The 23,567-nt window shown below is 42.1% G+C and overlaps 1 protein-coding gene across 1 annotated transcript in view; it reads right to left on the bottom strand.

The window, feature by feature from the left end:
- The window catches only part of LOC144821639 (uncharacterized), a 335,720-nt gene that overhangs the window by 278,896 nt on the left and 33,257 nt on the right, over positions 1-23,567 (bottom strand). Inside the window, exons 4-6 of the mRNA XM_078678875.1 lie at positions 13,763-13,903; positions 2,455-2,552; positions 2,185-2,357 (exon numbers count right to left, since the gene is read on the bottom strand). Coding sequence (XP_078535001.1) covers positions 2,185-2,357; positions 2,455-2,552; positions 13,763-13,903 — 412 coding nt within the window. The remainder of the gene's footprint in view (positions 1-2,184; positions 2,358-2,454; positions 2,553-13,762; positions 13,904-23,567) is intronic.

Here is a 23,567-nt window from a genome sequence, read left to right as displayed (position 1 = left end):
AGAGACTCTGTCCATCACCACCCCTTGTTGTAAATACTTTTAGAAAGTTGGCATTTTTGTGCCCAAAACAATTGTCCCTTTCTGACAGTGGCCTGGGTCACTGGGTCTGGCAGTGGATTAAAGAGGCCTGAGGTGGATTACGAACTACTCATCCCTGGGATTCAGCCCACTGACATTTAGTTGCGCTGGCCAGCGTATGAGAAGCGCTTTGGGCACCGGCACTCATCATTTTACAAATTAAGCACTTGTGCTGAGTTCTAAAATGTTGGTGAACATGCCTCCTTTTGTGTGTCAACATCTGTCAATGTGAATGTACGCTAGGGGCTTTAAGCACACGAAAAATTATTTGAAGAAAGAAAAAGTGCTGATAACGAAAAATTGATTAACAATACCCCAGCAGTATGAATGATATTAATACACTTGCTAAATCCTACAGAACAACCAACTTGAGGGAACAGAGTAATAACTGTCATGTCTAGAAAGGTTGCTAACTAGTCACACATTAACATATTTTAATCAAATGTAAGCTGATTAGTGAGTCCAGTATTGTCTACCTTTAGGTTTGCCCAACCACCCCTTCCCAGCCCTGTAGCCACCAGGATCAGTACAGAGCACGCAGGTCCACCATGACATGGAGTAGTATAGATGGCACATAATCACTAACAACTCCTCTGTTGAGCATGCAGTGGCACTGTAAATACGTTCAGGATGCTTTTTGTAGAACCAATGTATTATCAAACATAAGACTGTGTTCCGATAGGGGTCAAGAACAGTAACAGAGTCACGAAGAGGAATGAAGGCTTTCACCCCTCTTCATGGCTGGTTGTCCCTCCATACCTATTCCCAGAACCGAACAATAGCTGGTTGTCCACACATAGCTATTCCCCGAACAGGACCTAAGACTGTGGGGTTCAATGACTCTTTGGAGCCACTGTTTACACTCCCCATCTGATGCAAAGGGACTTTTTTCAGCATTTACTGCACCGTTGCTGCAGAGACCAGATCTGCGCTTCAGGACGAACCTTGGAAGTAGCTCAGCTAGCCTTTCCTGATAATGACCCTGTATTAAATATGAGATACAGGGTTGAAACGTCGGTCGCTGCTATCTATCTACTGGAAAGGTTGTATCATATGTAGGATAAATGTACTATTGAGTGTTGAGGTGTTTTTGTTTATTGTATATATTCATTCAATATTCTCCGTCTCATCAATACGACATTTTATTTTGATTAACACATGCAAGAAGTCGACAGTACTAAAATAAAAACTATTTGGGATATTTGGTGCATAATAACCTCCCATTCTTCAGTTCACATGCCATCCTTTTTCAGCACATTAATTACAAAAATGTATTAAGTGACTCCAGTGGGAACATATTCTTATACTTGAGGATAGATACCACGCTACCATTGGAAATACTGGGCTTTCCCTGACGCTTAATACCACAGACTCTCCCTAAAATGCAAAAGGCTGACCCAGGGACCAAAGTAACTATTTGATACACAGCACTAAGTAAACGTGATGAAGAAATAAGGTACCAAAAGGAAATAATATGGCATAACAACTGATGTGTTTCATCCCTTAGAATTGTTTTGAAAAGATTACCTAGTTTTTACATTTGAGCCAAACAGGTCCAACATATAATATAAAGCAAAGATTTGAAACAATCTCGGGTGACTTGCATATCATTATAATGTACAACAGGAGTTATTTTATCCCATGTATAGAATACACTTCTTGTCCTCTTCTGACATATCTTTCTTTTTCAATCAGTACGACAGCTTACAAAATGGAAGGCACTATAATTAAAATAAAATGGTTACATACAAAGGTAAAAGCCATAAAACATGAGAAATTTGCTGAGATTTACATTTAAGCAGAGCAAAACATTGAAACCAGGACAATCTATTTTTTCAAGTATGAATATATTTATAAACAGGGCATGTGTTTCTGCTCCAAAATAAATCCGACATAACATAACATTAAGGTAAGTTTATTGCAGCAGCTGTTATTGTATTTCCTGAAAGCCACACGTTCAAAGGCCAGGAGGGAAACTGAGGTGGCTAAACTCTAAACTGTTAGGACCCTCAAGAGACGCCTCTGATATTACGAATAAAGAATGTAATCCTCACAAAAAAATCCATTCTCCTGGAATGAAGGGCTGTATATTTGCTTTCAGTTTACGTTTCAGATTTTGAACATTTGCTTTTCGACTGCTTTTAGTGTCAGCACTGCCATATTTGTGCTTACTTGGGGAATTCGTGCCAGAATCTTCTGGGTTGTCCGGGTCACTGGTTACAAAGGTCTTCGGGGTGATGGCCCTGGGTCTGGAGAAATACGGTTCTGGTCCATACATACTGCCATTGAAAACACATAATATACCTGGATGTTATTAACTCGAAGCACAATGTCGTGGGTGACTGTGCAGGGAAGATATGAATGGAAGGTACTTGCATTTCATGATTCTCCTTCTGAGCTCTTGCCAGGTGCTTCAAGATGAAGTTGTATTTGCTTTCGCTAATTGTGACAACGTCGCTTGCACTCACACGCAGCTGCACATAAAATACATACAATTGTACATCGTGAGAATTTCAGATACTTGTTTTTGTTTTAGCATTTTTATTAAACTTTTAAGTGAATTTTTCAGGCAGATAAAATACAAAAAGCGTGTGTATAGTACACCAGTTGTTAACATTCTACAGAGCTATAGTGGGAAGCTTGCAAGAGACAGTATGAGATTATGGGAAACAATGCTTTATTTGAGCTGGTGGCTCCCGGTGCTAGAACCTGATCCGGAGCGAGGTTTCAATCCCTTCCAATTACAATTTTTGGATCACCTAGTCCTGTCAAGCACTGTATTGAGGCCAGTTAAGAATGCTCTTTTTAGGTCTCGCTTGGAGCAGCGCTTGCACTGTATCTTTGAGACATGCAGTATTCAATATATGTGCATTAAGCTCCGCCCATGTTCGGCCCATCTTTACAATTGGCTTCTCTTCCTTTCCTTTGTAAATGATGGCTTTTGATTGGTCAATAGGCTTGTTAGTCCCTCCTTAGAACCTCCTTGTCTCTCTTTGTAACCTCCCATGAGGACTGGCCCTCTTACTGTGGTGTTACGCAGTATGTTTTATTTACTGTCTGTGGGTACTATTTTCTTAAATGGCTTTCTCCTATCGCACGCACGACATGCTTTTCTGCAATCTGCAACTGCTTGTTTACAATTTACAACTGACAGATGCTCCCCCTCTCCTCGACTCCCTCCTCCTCCCTCTTGCTTCTTTAATCTATGCTGTCTGCTGCTAGTTTTACATTGACACCCCCAACCCAGCTTTAATTAGCACCAACATCCCTCTCTCCTGTTGCTTGTTTAAATTGCCCTGCAGAAATTCTAGTTGTAAACTGAGGGTTTAGTAATGCATGAGGGCAGAGAAAGATTAATCTTGGAAAATAAATTGGGGGTGGCAAACCATATCAAAGAACCAGATTATCTATGAAGTGGGTGAAGTCATTCCTGAGCAACCGGACCCAGGCAGTTAAACTTGGGAACTTCACCGCGCCCAACTTGTCTACCACCTGTGGGGTGCCGCAAGGCTCTTCACTGTCCCCCCTCCTGTTCAATCTATATCTTAAACCTCTGTTACATTCCTTAAAAAACAGGAGAGTTACGATTTATAACTATGCTGACGACTTGCAGCTAATTTTCCCACTGGACCTAACTGACTCCGCCGTGGAATTCCAGGCAACCATGCTGCACATCCAACGGTGGATGGAGCTGAACCACCTAAAACTCAATCCCGGGAAGACCAAGCTGGTACTCCCGGGCAAAAGCTCGATCAGCTGGGGCCCTCATTTTTGGCCGTCTACAATGGGATCCCCTCCCTCTCCCTCTCCCTCTCCCTCGGTGAAAAGCCTCGGGATCATCATTAATTCTGATCTCTCTCTGAAAGGTCAGGTGGGAGCTGTGATCTCGTCCAGCTTCCATCAACTGCGCAAGATCAGAAAAATTGCTCATCTACTTACTCACTCTGCCCTCATTCACGTGGTACTCGCCCTGGTCCTGTCTCGACTAGACTTTTCAAATTCTATTTATTTAGGCCCCCCCCTGTACTTGTCTAAACGCTTGCAAATGGTGCAAAACCAAGCGGCCAGATTAATTTTCAAGAACCACGGTAGGCGTTCGGCGAAACCACTCCTGGCTACTCTTCACTGGCTACCCATAGCCCAACGGGTAATATTCAAAGTAGGTTGTCTGGCCTTCAAGGCTCTTCACGGAAAAAGTCCCATGTTCATCAACAATTTAATAATCAAACATGAGCCAACCCGCAATCTTCGTTCTGCCCATCAGTCCCTTCTCACTCTACCCCCTTTAAGCAGAAACGCCAAGGTGGGTGTCATTTCGCTTTTCTCGCCCCAAAGGTGTGGAACTCTCTCCCCCTCCCGCTTAGGAAATGCACCAATCTTATGGAGTTTCGGGGAGCCTTAAAGACCTGGTTATTCAAGCAAGCTTCGGGATAGTAGCCTCGAAGACCTGGTTACTCTATCTAGCCTCGGGATAGGTTTATTATTTTCTATCTTTCCTCATCTCCAGCGCCATGAAACCCCTGGGTGCCCGCGCGCTTAACAAATTTAGAATAACATGAAGTGACCTCTCTCCTCCTATGTCCACAGAGACAGTTTAGCAATGCATTTAAGACACATTGTGTCCAAAACGCGCTGTCTCTGTGGACATAGGAGGAGGGAGGGCACTCTACGTGCTGCTTTTCTGTTACTATAATATGATACAGCATGGAATTTTTGTCAAATCCTCCATTTCTTTTTCTTTTTTTAACAAACATTTACGCCATAACCCCAACACTCCTACCTATCATAAAAAATATTTGTGATATCTTCTAAGGCTTTTTTTCTTTAATATGGGATAATGTGCTGCTGTTTCAAACACTTTCCTTTTTTAATCTCTGTATTTTCTCAAGTGTCTACAATATAATTCAAAATCCAAGGGGACTCAAGACCTGTAAACAGGGCATAGTATATGTAACCAATACATCTGGGCTATTTGTTATAAGCAAACAACCATAACCCACAGGTTTCTACAAAAGGACTCCTCCTTTGCTGGAATAACTGCTCACTTAGGAACTAAAAACAGGGCTTTCTAGAATTTATACAAATGTTAGGACTGTTTTGTGAAGCTTTTGTGTGATGTTTTCACAGTTTTTAAAGGTAAGTCTTTTTATAAGTACTCAGTCAGGACTGCTATAGATAGACAACACGCATTCACTGCCACATAAATAAAAAAATGCTACACAATTCCACAACACACAATTCAGAGCCACACAATTCCATACCACACAACATAATTACAATCCACATAATACCAATCAACACCACATAATTCAACTCCAGCTAATTGCCTGCTAGTCAATACACTCCACATAAATCCACTCTATGACATATAACAATCCACATAAATACACTCCACACCATGCCACATAATTCTATGCAACACATTTTCCCTCAACACCACACTGTTCCTTGTCACACTGTTCAACTCCACACAAATTCATTCCACACTAATCCATTCCACACTAAATAATTCAACACCAAACCACATTATTCCAACACACAGCACAATTCCACGACACACCACATATATTACATTTAGAACACAGAATTCAACATCATACCACAAAATTCAACAGCACAACACATAATTAAACTCCACTACATAAAAATCCACAACACAAAATGCCATTGCACACAATTCCAATTCAGTAAAAAAACCCACACTTACTACTCTCATAATACAACTGCACACCATGCCACATAATTCCACAACACAAAACCAGACCACACAACAATGCCACAACTAACAATTCCAATCCAACCCACATAATTCCACTACACACCACATACATCTGCCACAGTCCATAACACATAAGTAAGATATTTACTTTTACGACACCAATACCTCTTTCTTTTTTTTTGAACACCCGAACAAACAGATCTGGAGCTTAGCTCCTATTTGTTCTTTTTTGTTCTAAAAATGCAACGCTATCCACACAGTTCCCCACCACACAATTCAACTCCACACATTTTCAGTGCACACCACAAAATGAAACGCCTAACCACATTATTCCACTCCATTACACCATTACACTACAACTCAACAACACAATTACACAACACATCACATGTATATTGTACACACCACACAAATCCAATCCACGCCACACAATTCCACATCATGAAACAAAATTCAACAGCGCACCACATAATTAAACTCCACTACATACCAATCCACAACACAAAAAAACATTCCACATAATTACACTCCATAACACAGAATCCCATTCCACATGATTCCACTACACTACATAGCACATAATTACTACCCACATAATTCCACAGTACACCATGCCACATAATTCCACTGCACAAATCCTATCAACACCACACAATTCCTTGCCACACAAATACACAACTAACGAATCCAATCCAACCCACATAATTCCACTACATACCACATACATACACTCCATAACATATAGGTAAAAGACATTGCCATTTACAATGCAAATAGCTCCAAATCGAAACGAATGCTGGATCGATTGCTTTTTTTGTTACAAAAGTATTCCAGCAGTAGCATAAGTAAGGGTGCAGGCCCTTATATGGCTAATAGAGGTCCCTTTACAACTCCACAAAGACACCTAGTAGCATCCTGTGGTACTGCACCCTTTTCTTGCTTCACTGATTCTCTTTTATTACTTAGGCTACTGCTGGTATATTTTATAACAAAATAAAATCTAACAAACAATCATTTGCAACGCAAATAGCTGGAACTTTCAGTAAGGTGAGACCTATTGAATTGCAAATGCTTGTTCTCATTGTATGGGGCATAAATTGAGCCAATGACGTAAGCATTGTCTTGGGTGCTCACTCTTGCAAAGACGTAAGGGCCTTCTGGTCCACGCCATATCTTAAGGCACTGATGTGGAAGAGTTTTAGCGAGTGTAGGGTCATGCCACACTTCTAAGACATTAAAGTGGGTGCTGATTATTGATCTTCTGGGGTATCGTGGGTAAAGGGTGCTATTATGGACCCTACCTATTCACACCGTAGTTTCTCCACTTCGGTCGGAAAAGATGATTCTACTCATCCATTTTTTTACATAACTATGTCCGGACCTTTTCCTCTTAACATGGCTCTTAAGACCATTTACATTAACGTCCCAGATATAGAGGGACTTCATCCTATGCATATTGATATTTCACCAGACAGTACAACAAGTGATAACATGACTGTGGAGGAAGGAAGTCTAATGTTTTTGTCAGGTAGATACTTTGAAGAAGGAGTCTTTTGCAAAGGTAGGAATGAGTCAAGGAGGCTAATGGTAGAACTCTGCAATAGCTGTTACCAAAACCTTTATAAGGGTAAGTAACTTTAGGTGCTATCTGGGAGTCACTACTGCTGCTACTTCAAAAGAGTAGGGACCTAGTACTCAGGCAATATAATAGTAAGCATGTCTTCACCACATGTGTGTTTAGTGATCAGGGAGTACTCAGCTTATGAGAAGTAATGTTCCTGTCTCTCAGGGATTTGTAATAACCTGCTTTATCTCATGAAGAGAATACATGCCCGGCTGGTTAATGACTTGCATTTGGGTCAGTAGCATTCAGGGCAGGTATGGTTGGACGGTTTCGGTGGAATTTCGAGCCATTGGTGAAGTGGGGCTGTATCCATTTGGGAGCCCTCAAAGGAATCCAGAAATGTTACCAGACCTTGAGGCATTAATTTATTGGCGGGTCCTGCCATCTACCATCACCAACATTACTGCAGTGTCTAGTAGGCCATACTCCAACCCATGTTGCCTTGGAGTAGGACCTAAGGGATGGAACGTCTTGCAGAGTATTTGCGTATTGTATGAAAAGTCTGCACCAAAAGAGAGTTTCTCACCTTTGTAATCGTAAGGTCCGTAAGAATGTAGTACCAATACATCATGCTGGTTGCACCAGAAGCACAAACCTTATTGACCTTGGATGTTTTCCGTCTGCTTGTTGTCTATGATGCAATCTATTGCCTCTTTCAAACTCAAAAGTACTGGGAAGTTAAATTCAGGCAGGGTTGGTAGAAATTGTGATAATTGTGGTAGGAAGATTTGTGGGTTCTCCTCCTTGTTCGTTTCCAGCAGACCATGCAGGCATACGTTATGATGACCCCCATGTTTTCGAGGACTGTTACCTTCTGTTTGAGAGACCAGATTTGCAAACTCCAACTAGAGATTCAAACACTTTAGCTTCCAGATCTTTTTTAGTAGAGTTGAGTTGTTGTCTAAATGTTGGCATTTCTTCCCTCATATTTTTAAAATCACAGACAGTAGCGGCCAGTGCAGGGACGTGAGGTGGGACGGACCGTGGGCAGGGGTTAGGGAGGTAAAAGTGATAAATGATGGGATAGAGAATGTAAAATAAAACCACATAGCTTGCACTCGCCGCATCACCACTTTTCACAGACTACCTCCCTGCAGGCTCTCTCCACCGATTAAATAAAGGTTTTAATACCTTGCAGCTCTTGTTTCTTTTTATCCTTGGTGCTGGTCAGTTCCTCAGAGAATAATAGCTGTCTTCACGCCTTTTTTCCGGTACTATATATATATATTGGCAGCAATGGGGGTGGTGTGCAGGATCACTGAATAAGCAAAGTTGTTCTATCAGGTGTCACTGTACTGCGTATTGATGTTGACTCACCCTGCACATAGTGTAAACAATAAAGATGGTGGTGCCTGGAGACCTAAATATGATGATCTTCTCAATCCTAGATGGCCATCACTGCCGGTAGAGAGAAACCAGTGCCTTCTTTACATCGCTTCACCAAGCTCGGAGGCCACATCCAGCAATTAGCAGTTATGTCGGCAGTGGTACTGCCTGTCTGCCACTGCCCAGTAGAGCCGCTCTGGCTTAACACAAAGCAATTGCCGGAGTCAGACATTAGTAGCTTACAGACTCAGCAGTCACCGAGCAGCACCAGGTGTGAGTCTGGCTTATCTAGTAGGAGCGGCACAATCCACTGTCAGTGAGTGTGATCTGCGGCTGCGCCTCTGTGCACAATATCATATCAGGGTCGTCTCTCCCTCCTGCTAAAATCGCCTGACAGCCAGAGAAGTCTCAAAGCCCCCAGGGTCTCATCTTGGGGTTCTTGGCATTCCCCTCGCTAGCCAACTAGGTGTGGAGTCTCCCACCAATAATAACACTCATAGTGGGTGTCAAATAGGGTCATGAAATAAAGGGATGAAACCCTGTGAGGCACTAGCCATGATGGCATAATCTAGGAAGCTTACTCAATCAATCGATCCTTATTTGTAGAGCGCGCTAATCACCCCGAGGGGTATCCAGGCGCTGCATGGGTGGGGTTATTCGAACAGCCAGGTCTTGAGGCCACTCCTGAATTTAGTGAGGGAGATGCAGATTCGGAGTTGGATGGGGAGGTCAACCCAGGCTGTCGTGGTGGGGTGGGGTAAGGAACGTCCTCCGCTGGAGTACAATGGAATCGGGGGACGGAGTCGAGGGCCAGGGAGGCGGACCGCAGGTGTCTGGTGGGCTTGTGGAAGGTCAGGCGGTTGTTCAGGTATTCTGGTCCAGTGTTGTGGAGGGCATTGTAAGCATTCATGAGTAGCATGAAGTGGCATCTCTCCTTGATGGGGAGCCAGTGCAGGCTACGGATGTGGGGGATGATCTGGGATTGTCTGGGTAGGTCCAGGATGATTCTTGCTGCACCGTTCAGGATTGTTTGGAGTGACGTGAGGAGGAGGGTGGTAGTTCCGGCATAGAGGGTATTCCTGTAGTAGAGTCCACTAGTGATGAGGGCTTGTGTGACGTTTCTTCTGGTGTCATTTGGGATCTATCTAAAGAATTCACAGAGCATTCTGAGGGTGTTGAAGCAGGTGGAGGTGATCGAGTTGACCTGTCATCTCATGGTGAGCTCGTTGAAGAGGATAATATAGAGGTTGCGGGCGTAGGTGGTGGTCGGAGGGAGGAGGGTCACGAAGAGTCATCCCACCGTGAGGGGGGTTCTTCTGAAGAGGAGAACTTCAGTTTTGTCAGTGTTATGTTTGAGGCAGTTTGCTCTCATCCAGTTGGCGAAGTCTGTCATGGCAGTCCGGAAATTTGCTCTGGTGGTGTCTGTGTCTTTGGTGAGGGAGAGGAAGAGTTGTGTGTGGTCGGCATAGGAGATGATGTTGAACCTGTAGCTTTTTGCTATGGGAGCCAGCAGAGTCATGTAGACGTTGAACAGTGTGGGGCTGAGTGAAGAGCCCTGGGGCACGCCACAGATGATGCTATTGGGGTCGGAGATGTATGGCGGGAGGCAGACTTTTTGCAAGCATCCAGTAAGACAAGAGAATAGTAGCTTGAGGGCCATGTCATAGATGCAGATGTAGTGGAGTCTTTGGATGAGGAGGTGGTGGGAGTCTGTATCGAAGGCCACTGACAGGCCAAGGAGGATCAGGGCTGCTGGCTCGCTGCAGTCCATGATGGCTCTTATGTCATCCATGGCGACTTTCAGGGCTATGAAGGCTACTCGAGGCCAATCACTGTCCCGATTTCTGATACTTTTATTGAAGAGTGAACATTAAAACATACTGTTTCAGTTTACAAAGAAGGAGAGGTCTATAGAGAATGCAAGTGAATTCTCAAGTGGCCTGTATCCCTAAAAGCTGAGGTCAGCATGATACAGATAAGAACCAGCTAGGATCAGGAAAGCAACGCTTAATAACGGGTGTTCATTCGTAAAGTACTGACACAGGATGAACAGAACGGAGCTGTTAAGAGCCTTCCAATGAACTTATTCAGTCTCCCCAGCCTGTAGACCCGTGAACTCTGCCAGGAAGAAGGACTGCTGTGCTGCTGAAATAACTTCTAGTCTGCTGGACTGCTGCTCTGAAAGACTGCTGTCCTCTTACCAGGGTGAGAAAGACTGGACCTGCAATTCTAAACCCAGAACCCCAGAGTAACTCCAAGGGTTAGTTGACTGGCCTCCTGATCAGAAGCCTTAGCGAAATAACAGACTTCCAACAACCGTTAACCCAGCACCTGGACTCTGCCATCTGTGAGTCCTGCCTTCCCAAGTGTTGCCACCCCCTAGTCCTGGGCCCTTGGAAGTGGGCATGAAGGTGCTCTGCCAGCCCAGCTGTGGATCCAGCAAAACCGATGCATCTCCTCCATGGCGCAGTGCATCTCCTGTCAAACCAGCGCATCACCTTTGCTGCTTGATGCATCGACCTCGGAACCAGCACATCGTCTCTGCTGCATGGACTTCCCTGATGCAAGGGCTTCTCAATGCCCATTGCAGCGCCATCGGAATCGACCCATCTCATTGCAAGGACCTTGCCTCGCCCAACACAGCCCATTGGAAACTGCCACTGTGCAATGCATCTCAACACAAGGACATCGCCTCGCCCAACACAGCCCATCGGAAACTGCAGCTGCGTGATGCATCTCCTCCCCCAGACCTTGCATCTTCTCTGCTGCGTGACTCGTCCTCAACAAGGGACTCCGCATCTCTTCACATCCAGGATTAAGGTACTGTGTTCAGCAGGCCAAAGAGGGTACCTGTAGCTGGCCCGCGCTCCACAGCGGTTGACCTAAACTTGTGACTTTGTCCTAGTCTGGCACAACCAGAGGTTAATTCAGGGTTTGCTTGTGACATCACCCTGACAAGAATTGTGGTTGAGGTTTGAGTAGGGTTTCACCCTCCTCAACCTGTAACCCAGTTAATTACACTCTACAACTACATAAACTTCCACAAACCTACCAGACACCTCTGCTTGGCTGGACTCCTACTTGCACACTCCCACCATTTGCTGCACCTGATCCAGCTGTTGTGCCTTCTCCTACCTCGCTCCTAAAGCCTGGAACTACCTGCCCCTACACATCAGGAGCCACCTCATTAGTTCTTAAATTCTGCAAGAAACTTAAAACCTGGCTCTTCTCCTAGCTTGACCCTGGTTCGGGTCATACAACTCCTGCTTCAGCACCAAGATAGCCCTGCAGATGTGCACTATACAAATACGCAAAACATAACCTTGTTAAATGTCATAACGCATTACAGCTCAGTTTCCTGATCTTTGTAAATTAGTTGTAGCTTTTCACTGTTGTTCTTGGGGTATAATGCCTTCCCCATCCTGTGTCACAGGCAGATTTCAAAACTATAAACTGTCCCCACTCATCCTTTATGATTTTTGCATCATTGCGGCTCTGGTACTGACCCCTGAGAGTGTGGAGCGGCTGCATCAGCATGATGCTGCCCCTGTAGTTTTTTTTTATCAATATTTAATCTGTGCCATATATGCACAACCATACCAATTTTTTGCAGTGTACTAGATTATCATAGGGTCATAAACAGAGCTGCCTGTAGGGAAAGCATGAGATTGTACAAAAGGTGGGTAGCTCTCAAACGTTGGTGGCGGTGTTGCACAGTCAGTAACAGGTCAACCTAATGTCTTACTTGTGACTATCTCTGGCCCAGTATTCCTTGATTTATAAAGGCAAATCCCTGCCCCTTAATAACGCAATTTGCCTACAATTACAGTCCACAGCTGCATGTATACCAGCATGAAGTGTGTAACTGAAGTTACTGATTTTCTGCATACAGGTTACAGGTAACTTTTGTGGAAGGAAACAATCAGATTATTTCATTATCATGATTTACTTGTAATTCTTCTTATTTTTTCACATAATAATTTTAATAATTTAAGAATGTGTGTAATTACAAATTACTGACATTCTTCTTACATAAAAGTGTGGCACATTCATCCAGTCATGCCAAATTATGAAGTTTACAAAGCCTAAGGTATTTACAATTTAAAAAATAAGCACTGAAAAACAGAGCTTAATTCGTAAAATAAAACAAAAAAGTAAGTGCCTGGGCCCACCAAAGGATGGCCATTGCAGCTTGCAAGTACTAACACAACTACTAGACTTCACATGCCTACAAGTGTGACAATTCAGATTATTACTGCCCATCCTAAGCTTTAAAAAAAGTGAGGGCAGCAGGTATTATTCATATTTTGACAAAATTAGACAGACAACGCCACCATGTGGTGGACTTTCATGAGTACCGGTGCTGAGAAATAAGTGCCGCTGCTGAGCACTGCATCAAATTAAGCACTGTTGAGAAAGCCAATATCTCAAGCACTATCTACCAGCGTTTCGGCTTTATCTGTGCTTATTTTGTTATGGTTTTTGCAAATCGATATTGTTGAGGAAGCTGCTGGGCCCTCATCAATCTAAATGCAAATGTAATTTTGGTCTCAAAAAGCACACATTGCCATAGCAGTGCCTGGTACTGAAGAGAACTACTTTGTTTGTGGATGCACTTTTTGTGAAAGGGCAGAATGCCATTACTCACAGGGAAAATAGTCAATGGCTGAAGTGTGCTGATCCACTGGACCATGCTGTAGTGGGCAGAAGGAAAATGTGGATGGCACAGTAGTAGACCAACAGATGAAGAGGGCTGGCTGAAAATATATTACGCATACAATTTAGTAAAATCAAACAGTCTTGTTTAACGCCAGACCTAATGAGTGTAAGCATTTAAAAACGAAACATAAACACGAGTTAGTAGGAAAAAATATATATAATATATGTCTTCCTCAGCATGTTGAACACCTAATGGCATAAGGATTTCAAATATTCATTGTACGTCGATTCTGTGCTTGTAACTTATCTCAAAATATTTCATCAAACGAATGTGTCAGGTTTCTATAGAATCGTACCTGCTTTTCTCTGTAGGTGGTCACGGTTAAGATATTGGACGGCTTCTTTTTGGGCTTTTGGAAGGTAAGGATAGCCGGCACATACCTAATGATCGGCATTCCATTGACAGGCCTGGTTTTCAGCAGCACATGCTTCCTCACCTTGAAGGAGGACCAGAGCTATGGTAAGTAGTATTACATAAGAACACTGCACATTTCAAAATATACATTTAATTAAACCAACCCTTTTATATTACATTTTGAGAAAGTTTTTATTAACTGGGTACACATTTCTCTTATTTGTAAATTTTTTATGCACTGGCGCACACGTTTTATTTTACATTTGGGACAACGCCCTCGGTATGTCGCAAAAATCTGCTGTTTTTGTATTTCTCTTTCCAGGCACAAATGTTCAGTAAGTAAACAACGAGGACCCTTTTGTTTAGACACCACACATTTCTTTACGTGGACTACCACCAATATCATTATATGTTAAAAGTTAACAGGGTCACACAAAAAAAGTTGAAATATATCTTGCTTGGGACGTCTATAATCCTTATAATCCTATATCCTTAAAATGACAAAGGGGAGAGACAGATCAGAGCAGAGGGAGAGAGGTTTTGATTAGAGAAATAGGATCGCATGAGTGAAATAGAGAGAAAATTCACTTTCCCAGGTGGCCCCCTGCCCGTGCCTTAAAACGTTTCTGCCTAGGCGTGTTTGTGCTGTTTCCACCCTCTGTGGACACCTTGTACGCACTACCTCAGGTCTTGCGACACAGCGCTGTTAAACACTGCATCTTTGAGGGCAATAAACCATTGGCTCAAGAAAGTTGTCGAATGGTATCATTCAGTCAGATTTCTTTATTCGATTTGCAATAGCGATCATAAAAGCACGGTATAAACAAATAAAACATTGAAAAATCTTCAGTAAAAACATGGGCTATCTATAGGCTACAGATTCATCTATAAGCATAAAATAACCCTTGCAAAAATCTAGATGAATAGCAACATACATCACAACCACTGTTCCCTGTAACCTGTGCGCGTGTGCGCCAGCGCACCTATTTGAATCAGAGCGCGCAGTGTCTTCTTCGCAGTGCGCACACACCACGAGAGGCAAGTATTCATGTTAATCGCAGCACCGCGATTAACATGAATACTTGAAGAAAAGCAGAAAATCTGCCCCCTCCGGGCTCTGTTAAGAAAAGTCATGCAGCAAGTCTAAAATCACCATGTCAGCTTCACAATCATTAACATATATTAGTATTTGTGAAAGCACACATTGTGCTGCTGGGCTTGCTGCATGTTTTTTCTTAACACAGCGCAGCAGTTTGTGGGCCTTTTTGAAAGTTTCCATGTTAAATGCAGCCCGAGTGTAAGCATGTCAGGCCCTGCAATTAACATGAAAACTTTCAAAAAGGCATGCAATCTGCCGCGGTTCATTAACAAAAGGCAGGCAACAAGCCTAACAGCACAACGTGTGCTTTCAGACTCACTAATATGTATTAGTGATTGTGAAAGCACATGTGGTGCTGTTGGGCTTGATCTGTGCTTTTTATTAACAGAGCGCTTCAGTTTGTGTGCCTTTTTGAAAGTTTCCATGTTAAATACAGCCCCTAGTGTAAGCATGTCGGGCTCTGCAATTAACATAACAACTTTCAAAAAGGCATGAAATCTGCCCCGGTTCTTTAACAAAAGGCAGGAAACAAGCCTAACAGCACAACGTGTGCTTTCACAAACACTAATATATGTTAGTGATTGTGAAAGCACACGTTGTGATGTTGGGCTTGCTGTATGCTTTTTCTTAACAGAGTGTGTCAGTTTGGGTGCCTTTTTGAAAGTTTTCATGTTAAATGCAGCCCAGAGTGTAAGCATGTCGGGCCCTGCAATTAACATGAAAACATTAAAAAAGGCATGCAATCTGCTGCGCTCTATAAACAAAAGGCAGGCAACAAACCTAACAGCACAACGTATGCTTTCACAATCCCCAATATGTATTAGGGATTGTGAAAGCACACGTCGTGCTGATAGGCTTGTTGCGTGCCTTTTGATGACAGATAGGGTGACCAGAATTTTAAAGCCAAAAGCCAGGAAATATCACACGAACAGAAAAGGAACTACACATAGCTGCCAAGGTTTTAGATTGTTATGTGTGACATTTTCAAAATTTCAGTGCAATTATGAGTGCATTTCAATGACTATGAGTGACACTTTCTTGAGAGCAAACTCAGCCTTGCTCTACCTGGTACACTAGAACCCCATTCCCAATATGACCAAACCTGCCCCACCCAGTACATTCAAACACCACACAGCCATTACAACTAACTCCATTCATATCCACCCGAACCAACCTACTCCTTCGCAGTTCATCTTAACCACATTCACATCCGCAGTGTTCAGCTTAGCTGTGTCAAGCAAGACTCGGGCCAGGTTGAGATGGGGCTAGGGGTCATTGGCATTGCTTTGCTGATTATTGCAGGAGAGAGACCGGGCCTGGCCTTTAAGGACTGGCCTCAGACCAAAAGCTGCATATAATACCCATAACGGAGCACCGTACAATCTGTGTCAGCAGAGAGGGGCTACTTCCTGTGTCTCCTTGGGGCTGCACTGAGTCCAGGTCCTAACGTAAACTGCACTGGGTAGCTCTAAGTTTCAGCTTGCTGTCACCCAGGCCGTGATGGTGACCCTGGTGCCAGTGCACTGTAACTGTGTCACGCGATTGAAACGGGGCATGTGGTGAACGGTCGTTCAGTCAACAACTGAACAACATTCAGCATAATTAAACTGTCTGAGAGGCTGCAGGGGACTGAGGAAATGAGCAGGTAAGATTTTAATTGAAATATTTCCTATATCCATCCTGAGCTGCGCCACACTTTCTCAGTTTCCAACACAATCTACCAAGAGCCTGCAAGTGACTGGCATGGCAGGCTCTACAGTAAAAATATTCATACGTGAGCTTCGTTTATTTAAATACCATAGTGCTGGGATAGTTTTAGCATGATCCTCAGTGTGCACAGCCTGAGTTACAGCCAACAACCCTCAGGCTGCTTCAAAACCATGTCTGGTATGTGTATGGCAGGGTTTACTATCAACATACCGGACTCAAGGCTAGTTGCACCCTGGTGTCTCACCTGTGACTTTTGAAGAGGCCAGCAACCGCCGCAACGACTTCCCCTGCGCAGGCCCGGCTTCAGGCAGATGCCACGGTACAGGACCCGACGATTCGTGCAGGCTGCCTGCTAAACATGAAGAAGCACCACTCCCGCGGGGGACGCAGTCTGAGTCGGGTTGCGGACGGCCATAGGCATATTAAGGTCGTGCAGGTCGGCACAACAATGCGCGGTTCCCATTGCCAAATGTAAACTGACTGTCGTGCCACCCGCTCGCACAGCAGGTGGCAGGGCGCCTATAGTTAGGTGTGTAATCGGTCTCAGTTTATCGGACATTGGCGCAGGATAAATGAAGCAGACACTGCTTCGCTTGCGTTGTCATGTGAGGTCAGTGAAGCTGAATGCTGGGCCAGCTCACTATGGGTGAAGTTGTTACACTGTAGCCCCTAATGCCAGCCCAAATCTAGCTGAGCCAACCCCCATGTCTGCGCAAGCAGGGCTGACCTCGCTGTACCAGCTTTCTGTAAGTGGTGCTAATTACCAGCTGGTACTGGGCTTGACATCGTAGGAGGATTTATAAATGCGTGACTTTGCATTTCAGTGCAGCGATGATGATCACCACATTAAAATGCGTTAGTCTAAGCCTGATGCGTGGTACTTGGATGGCTGCAAAAGGCATGCAAGAAATGCAGCAGGAGATAAAACTCATAGAATGAATGTTCTGTGGTTGGCTAAGGACAAGACACAACAAAGGCATTTTCTCAGATTCCATTGTGGTGCAAACTTGAATAACACAGACACCTCTCAGGAATAGAGCATTCCCATTTGACAGGTGATAGTAAGGGACACATTGTTACATTAACAGACTTTTAATGGAGAATATGCTTTTGCATACTGTATCCTTTTTATGTTTGTTGTATGTTGCAAACCTGCCTTAAGACCCTTCATGTGGTGCTGTATGTGTAGAAATACACTGTCTTTTCACTTTATTAAGCGAATGTTTGAGTGATATTTCAACTGACATTTGTCGCTGCACCCACACACGCAGATGGGTTCTTGGTGCACATAGCCTTGGCTGCAGCGCACAGAGACCTTATACTGCTGCACACAAAGAAATAAATTAGAGGGAACATTGATCACATCCATCTAAAAACAACAAAATGAGAAACATCTAATAATAAGAAACAAGTGGTTGTGCGTGAATGGTATCATTTGTATCACTTAGCATTGTTTTGCTTAGCATAAGGCATCTGCAAAACTTCAGCATTTCAGGATTCTTCATTTGAAAAAATCATATATACACTATAAACAATTTAAGAATAATTTTGTTCATATCCATGGTGGAATTTTAAGTTCATGAGATACAAATGTTTTTTTATTCAATCTAGTGGTGATATATGGGCCTTTGGATATGGGGATTTTCGTGCCCAGCAGAAAAAAGGCAAAGATAAGCTACTGGGGCTGTATTATGGTAAAAGCGCATTTTATTGTTTGTGCCAGGTGCACCTTTAAATTGGTCTGCGGGACGCATACAGTGAAAATGCGCTAGATTACAATAAATATGCTGCCCCAGGGCAGTTGCAAACTCGCGCTGCCCTTACGGCAGCGCATTGAGATGAAAACTGGAGCAGCTGCTTTACAAATGCTCCGTGTTTTCACTGTGCAGGCGGGACCACCCTGCACTTTTAAAGGGGTTTAGAGATCCCCTTGCAGGTGGGTGCAGTGAATGACTGCACCTGCCTGCAAGGGGATGTCTGGGGGTCCATAGGACCCCCTTTGCTCTCTGCAGTGGGAAGCTCTCAAGTGGCGCACTGACAATGCGCCATCTTTTAAATGGCGCACTGTCAGTGCTCCTACTGAGGGCTTCTTTGCCTCTGCGCCTGTGTCTCCAATATGGCACGCACGCAGACGCAAAAGGATTCCCTTGATGAAGCAAGTTGAAAAATTTTGTTCAAACTTGTGAAGTTCATCTCCCATAACAAGTAATTTAATTAATAAGCAAATGTGGTGAAATTACTAATCAACTTAGTTTAAGAATACAATCATCAATACACGTGGGATAAACTAATGTGCTTTATGTTGCAAATGCAAAGGAAAAATAATAAACTAACCTTGTCTATTGTCTTTGTCAGTATTAAATGCGGCTGTTTAACTAATGGCGTGTGCTTATTTTGTTTGCTTATGTTATGTCTTTTCTGTGACGAAAGCTCAAGGAGTTCATGCAGTTCCTAAAGGAGAATTAAATATGCTGCTTGATTGTGCTTTTGCTAGGGAACATAATTAACAGGATTAATTAGTAAAGGGGGGTGGGTAACAGAATGGGTCTCAATTCTTTAATTAATCGATGTCTTGTGTTTGTTTAATAATAGTTTCCAAAGTGAGGCCTAAAGGTGGTTCAGAAAACATAGCTGACAAAGCTTGTCCAGAGTGAAGTCCTGGCACATGTGTAGTTGTGAAGATTTTTACTGCATTGTCATCGTTAATTGAAAAAGCAGTTCTTTGGTTGAGTTGAACGTGCCCATGGAGAAAAGGCTCAAGGACAGAAACGTAAAGTGTCTGCCAAGGCTAGGAAGTAAATGTTCAAAACTCGAGGAAAAGTAACTTTCTTGAGGAAGCTGAAAGATGTGGAAGTGAAAGACAATAGGGCTTATGTGAAGCCTGGACTTGGTCAAGAATCGGAGATGACCTAATTTACTTTATCATGGACTGACACAGGACAGCTAATGAATAGCTCGGATTTGATTTAAAGAATGTAAAATGTAGAAAGCTTAGCTAGAAAGAAATGTATAAAACCTGACACCATGAGCAGGGAAGTGCTGCTGCTCGCTGCTTCTTTCTGATTCCTGAATGACGTGACATGCTGTTGGACTTTTGGCGCACGTAAGGACAGCAGACTATAAATGATTTTTCCTTTCTAGGTGAAGTGAGAAATAGTCAGGGAAATAGATTTAGGGAATGGAAACTTTTATTCTGCTAATATTTCATGTTTCTGAGCTTGCTTTGAAAGTGTCAGTTTATTAATTCATTTCCTTATTAAAATGCTGCTCTCTTAATTGCTTATAAAATAAAGATTCTAAAACGTAAATGCTATTTTCTTTTTGAAAAATAAAGTTAATAAAATTAGATTTGAAAAGACAAGCTGGTCTTGTTTATTCATGGTCTAGTTTCCATCAGATGATCCAATCGCCTTAGTGGTCTGATTAATAAAGAAAAATGTTTTAAACCATGGTGAAAATTGATAAACTGCAGTTGCATATAATAGTGTAAATATTATGAGAGTAGATTTGATTAATCATACCACCTGATTCAGTTGCTCAAAAATTGTCTCATTTGGTGTTATGGGCCTTTATATGCGTTTCATGATTAATGGTGAGTATTGAGGTGATAGGTAGCGTTTTTGAGACAGTTTTTCAATCAGAGCACTGGATCAAATTACTTGGTAGCAGAGTTACGGTTTCTATGGTAACTAGTATGTTATATGGTAATACATAGGATTAATGTCTAAAATATGTTAAGTTTGTTCAATTGTTATATGTAGTCGAAAGGTTTTTCCAGCAGTGTGAAAATCCCTGGTTTGTGCCGGCATGAGAAGTGTGACAGGTGAAGTTACACAGTGCATTTGTTCTGTTTCAAAATAGTGGTATCGTCGTATATCACTAGTGTTGTGGACGTACAGCACAAGTTTAGGGATTTTAGGTGTGTAAGGTAGAATGTATAGTGAGGATTGTCTATGAAATTGTAGCTTTCGAGTATAGGGAAATGTGTCCTGTTTTAAAACTCACTGTGAAAAGAGTAGTAGAATTTATCTAAGCTTGAGTGAAGGGTAAGAAAAGCGTCGTCTATCTTACTGGTGAGTGAGGATTTTTATTAGTGGGTTAAAGTCCTACTAAAGATTTATATATGCATGGTTAGGGATTTTTCTGTATGAATGTGCGTAAATGAATTTGTAATGTGCGATCGAGTGAAACTCTGAATTGTCTCTAAGGAGGTGTAAAATATCTCTGTATGTGCATTTAGAGAGAAACGAGTTCGTTATTACCTGCTAGAAGGGTAAAGTAGCCTTACTTTATCAACGAATTAAAATATTCTGTGAAAATAGCGTTGTCTATTTCACGTGAAAAGAATACTTGAATGATTGGGAAAGCTATCACTTTACTTTAGTGAAACAGACAAATGGTTTGTTTTTGTGGAGTTATTAACTGAATTCAATTGAAAGATTTGTAAATATGGCGCTTTAAAATAATTTGTAAAAGAGGTGTTTGTTTAAGGAGTGGAGCGAGGGACAGAGAAGCTGCAGCGGTAGCATACGTCACAAGTGTCGCGTTGTGATTGGCTAACATACGTGACAGTATTCGCGCACAGATTGGTTCATGTGACTAAGGCAAGCTTACAGCGGATTGGCTCATCCTGAAAAACAGAAATTCTATTGGTTGAGCAAAATAGTGACGAAGCTTGACTTGATTGGTTTGTTGGTAAGTTTCGCGCACGGATTGGTTGGTGTTGTGGAATAACAAGGAAGTTGTTACGATCTTTACAGAAGTAAGGGAAATTGTTTAAAAACATGGATTACTATTACATGAAGGAGAAAAAGAAGCTTTCATGGTTTCAGAAATTGAAAAACAAAATTAAACCTGACAAGAAAATTTTAACGCGGGGTGAAAGATTACTTCATAAGTACAAAACACCTGCAGCTTATATGTTGCATGAATATGGTTATCATACTTGTCTTTGGATTGAGAATTGGATGAAGTATACTGAAAATGATGGTGTATTAGCATGGCCGGAAGATGGATCATTTAACATAGCGGTTTTGAAATATTTAAGAGAAAAAATGATGAAACTTGTACCAAAGCCTAGACCTACTCAATTTGAAGCTTTAGTTGAATGGGAAGATGAAATGTTTGAATTACAACAAGAGAGTAGAGGAATATCAAGGAGAACAGGATTAGGTCTTAATAGAGAAACACATGAGGATAGAATGCGTCGATGGAGAAGTGCAGACATGTGTGATGGCTTGTACCCAGTGAGACTAATTGATGAGGTAACTGGACAAAAGAGTGCCCAAAAGAAAAAGAAAGATAGTGAAGAAAGTGATTCAGAAGATGCGGTATTAGAAAAAATTTATACTAGAAAACCGCCACCATATCAACCAGTTTGTTCATGGACCTCTCTAAGTGCCCCTCCAAGAGAAATTAATGATGAGACATCACCTAAAACAAATTTGAATTATAGAAAAACACCTGAAAGAGTAGAAACAAGATGTAATTCAAATATATCAGGAGAAAATAGAAATTATACTGACACCCCAGTTCAAAGAGATGAAGACAGAACAAGTTTAGCTTTTCCTATCAGAGAAAAAAAAGAGGAAGTAGTAAATGAATATCCAATGAGAGAAATACCGGGAGGAGGGTATGTGCATGTCCCATGGACAAGACAAGACATTTTAATATTTACAAATGATTTTCCTCGATTAAGAGAAAAACCTGTAGAATGGTATCGGCAGATAGACAGATTTGTGAAAGTTTCAAAAGTTTTGTGGATTGATCTTGATGGATTCTTTGACATAGTTGTCCCATCAGATCTTTGGGCAGAATGTAAAATTACTATAAATTGGCCTAGAGAAGAATGCCCTCGACATAAAGTAACAGGTGCTCCTTCACCAGAGGTAATGAGAAAGTACTAACAGGTAATTGTGTTTTTGAAAAACAAGATTCCCCCGAAAGAGATAGATTAGGTTAAAATAGATAGAACAACTCAAGAGCCAAAAGAATCAGTACATTCATTTTATGAAAGATTACTGCTGGTATTTAAACAATACAGTGGTTATGAAAATGTAAGTGAAAAAGACATGAGCCATTTTATATACAGATTTGTATATGGATTGAGACCTGAAATTAGTGAAATGGTAAGAACTGGAATAGTTGGTTGGCAATCACACACAGTAGATGATATCTTGAGAAAAGCAAAATACTGTAGTGATGAAATAGATGCTAAACAAAAGAAATTGAAAGAAAAGGCTATGTGGGCACAGGTAAAAGTGGCTGAACAACAAATAGCAACTTTAGGAAATAAAAATGTTGATCAGAATCGAGGGAAATTTAAAGGTAATTATAATAAACCAAAATTGATGGGAAATATAGAAGAGTTAAAACAGAAACTACCATGTTTTAATTGTGGCGAAATTGGACACTGGAAATGTGAATGCAAGAATCCGCCCAGAAATTATTTAAAAAATGCATCATTAAATCCACAGATGCAGAATGAGATAAATCAGCAGCAACAGCTACAGCGACAGGTAGTGATTCAGCAAAGTCAGTTACCACAACCGCCATTTCCAAACTGTGTAAATGTGCAGAGATACAATGCAGAAACAGGATTAAGCGGAGGTGAACAGGTAAACAGATCGCCAGGAGTGAATGTGTCGAATGTGTCTCAACAATATTGGTTGAAAGAAGATGGTGGGAGTGATTCTGAAGAATACCTCTGATGATGCCTGAGAGAGGAGGAAGAGTGTGTGCTTGGAGCCACTCTTGAGGTAGCAGTCCTGTAAATCTATTAGGTAGGGATATCCTGTGCAAAATGAATTGTAAAATATATTGCTCACCGGATGGTATTGAGGTTTAAACTCCAGAAGAAGATGGGCTTTACAAATTAACAATGTCAATGGTTAAGGCAGAAGAAAGTAAATTATTTCCCGTGTTTGATAAGAATAAT

The sequence above is a fragment of the Lissotriton helveticus genome, chromosome 2_2, assembly GCF_964261635.1.
Source record: "Lissotriton helveticus chromosome 2_2, aLisHel1.1, whole genome shotgun sequence".
Taxonomy (NCBI): domain Eukaryota; kingdom Metazoa; phylum Chordata; class Amphibia; order Caudata; family Salamandridae; genus Lissotriton; species Lissotriton helveticus.
Note: the sequence above shows the minus strand (reverse complement) of the source record. Positions and strands in the feature narration are given on the sequence as shown.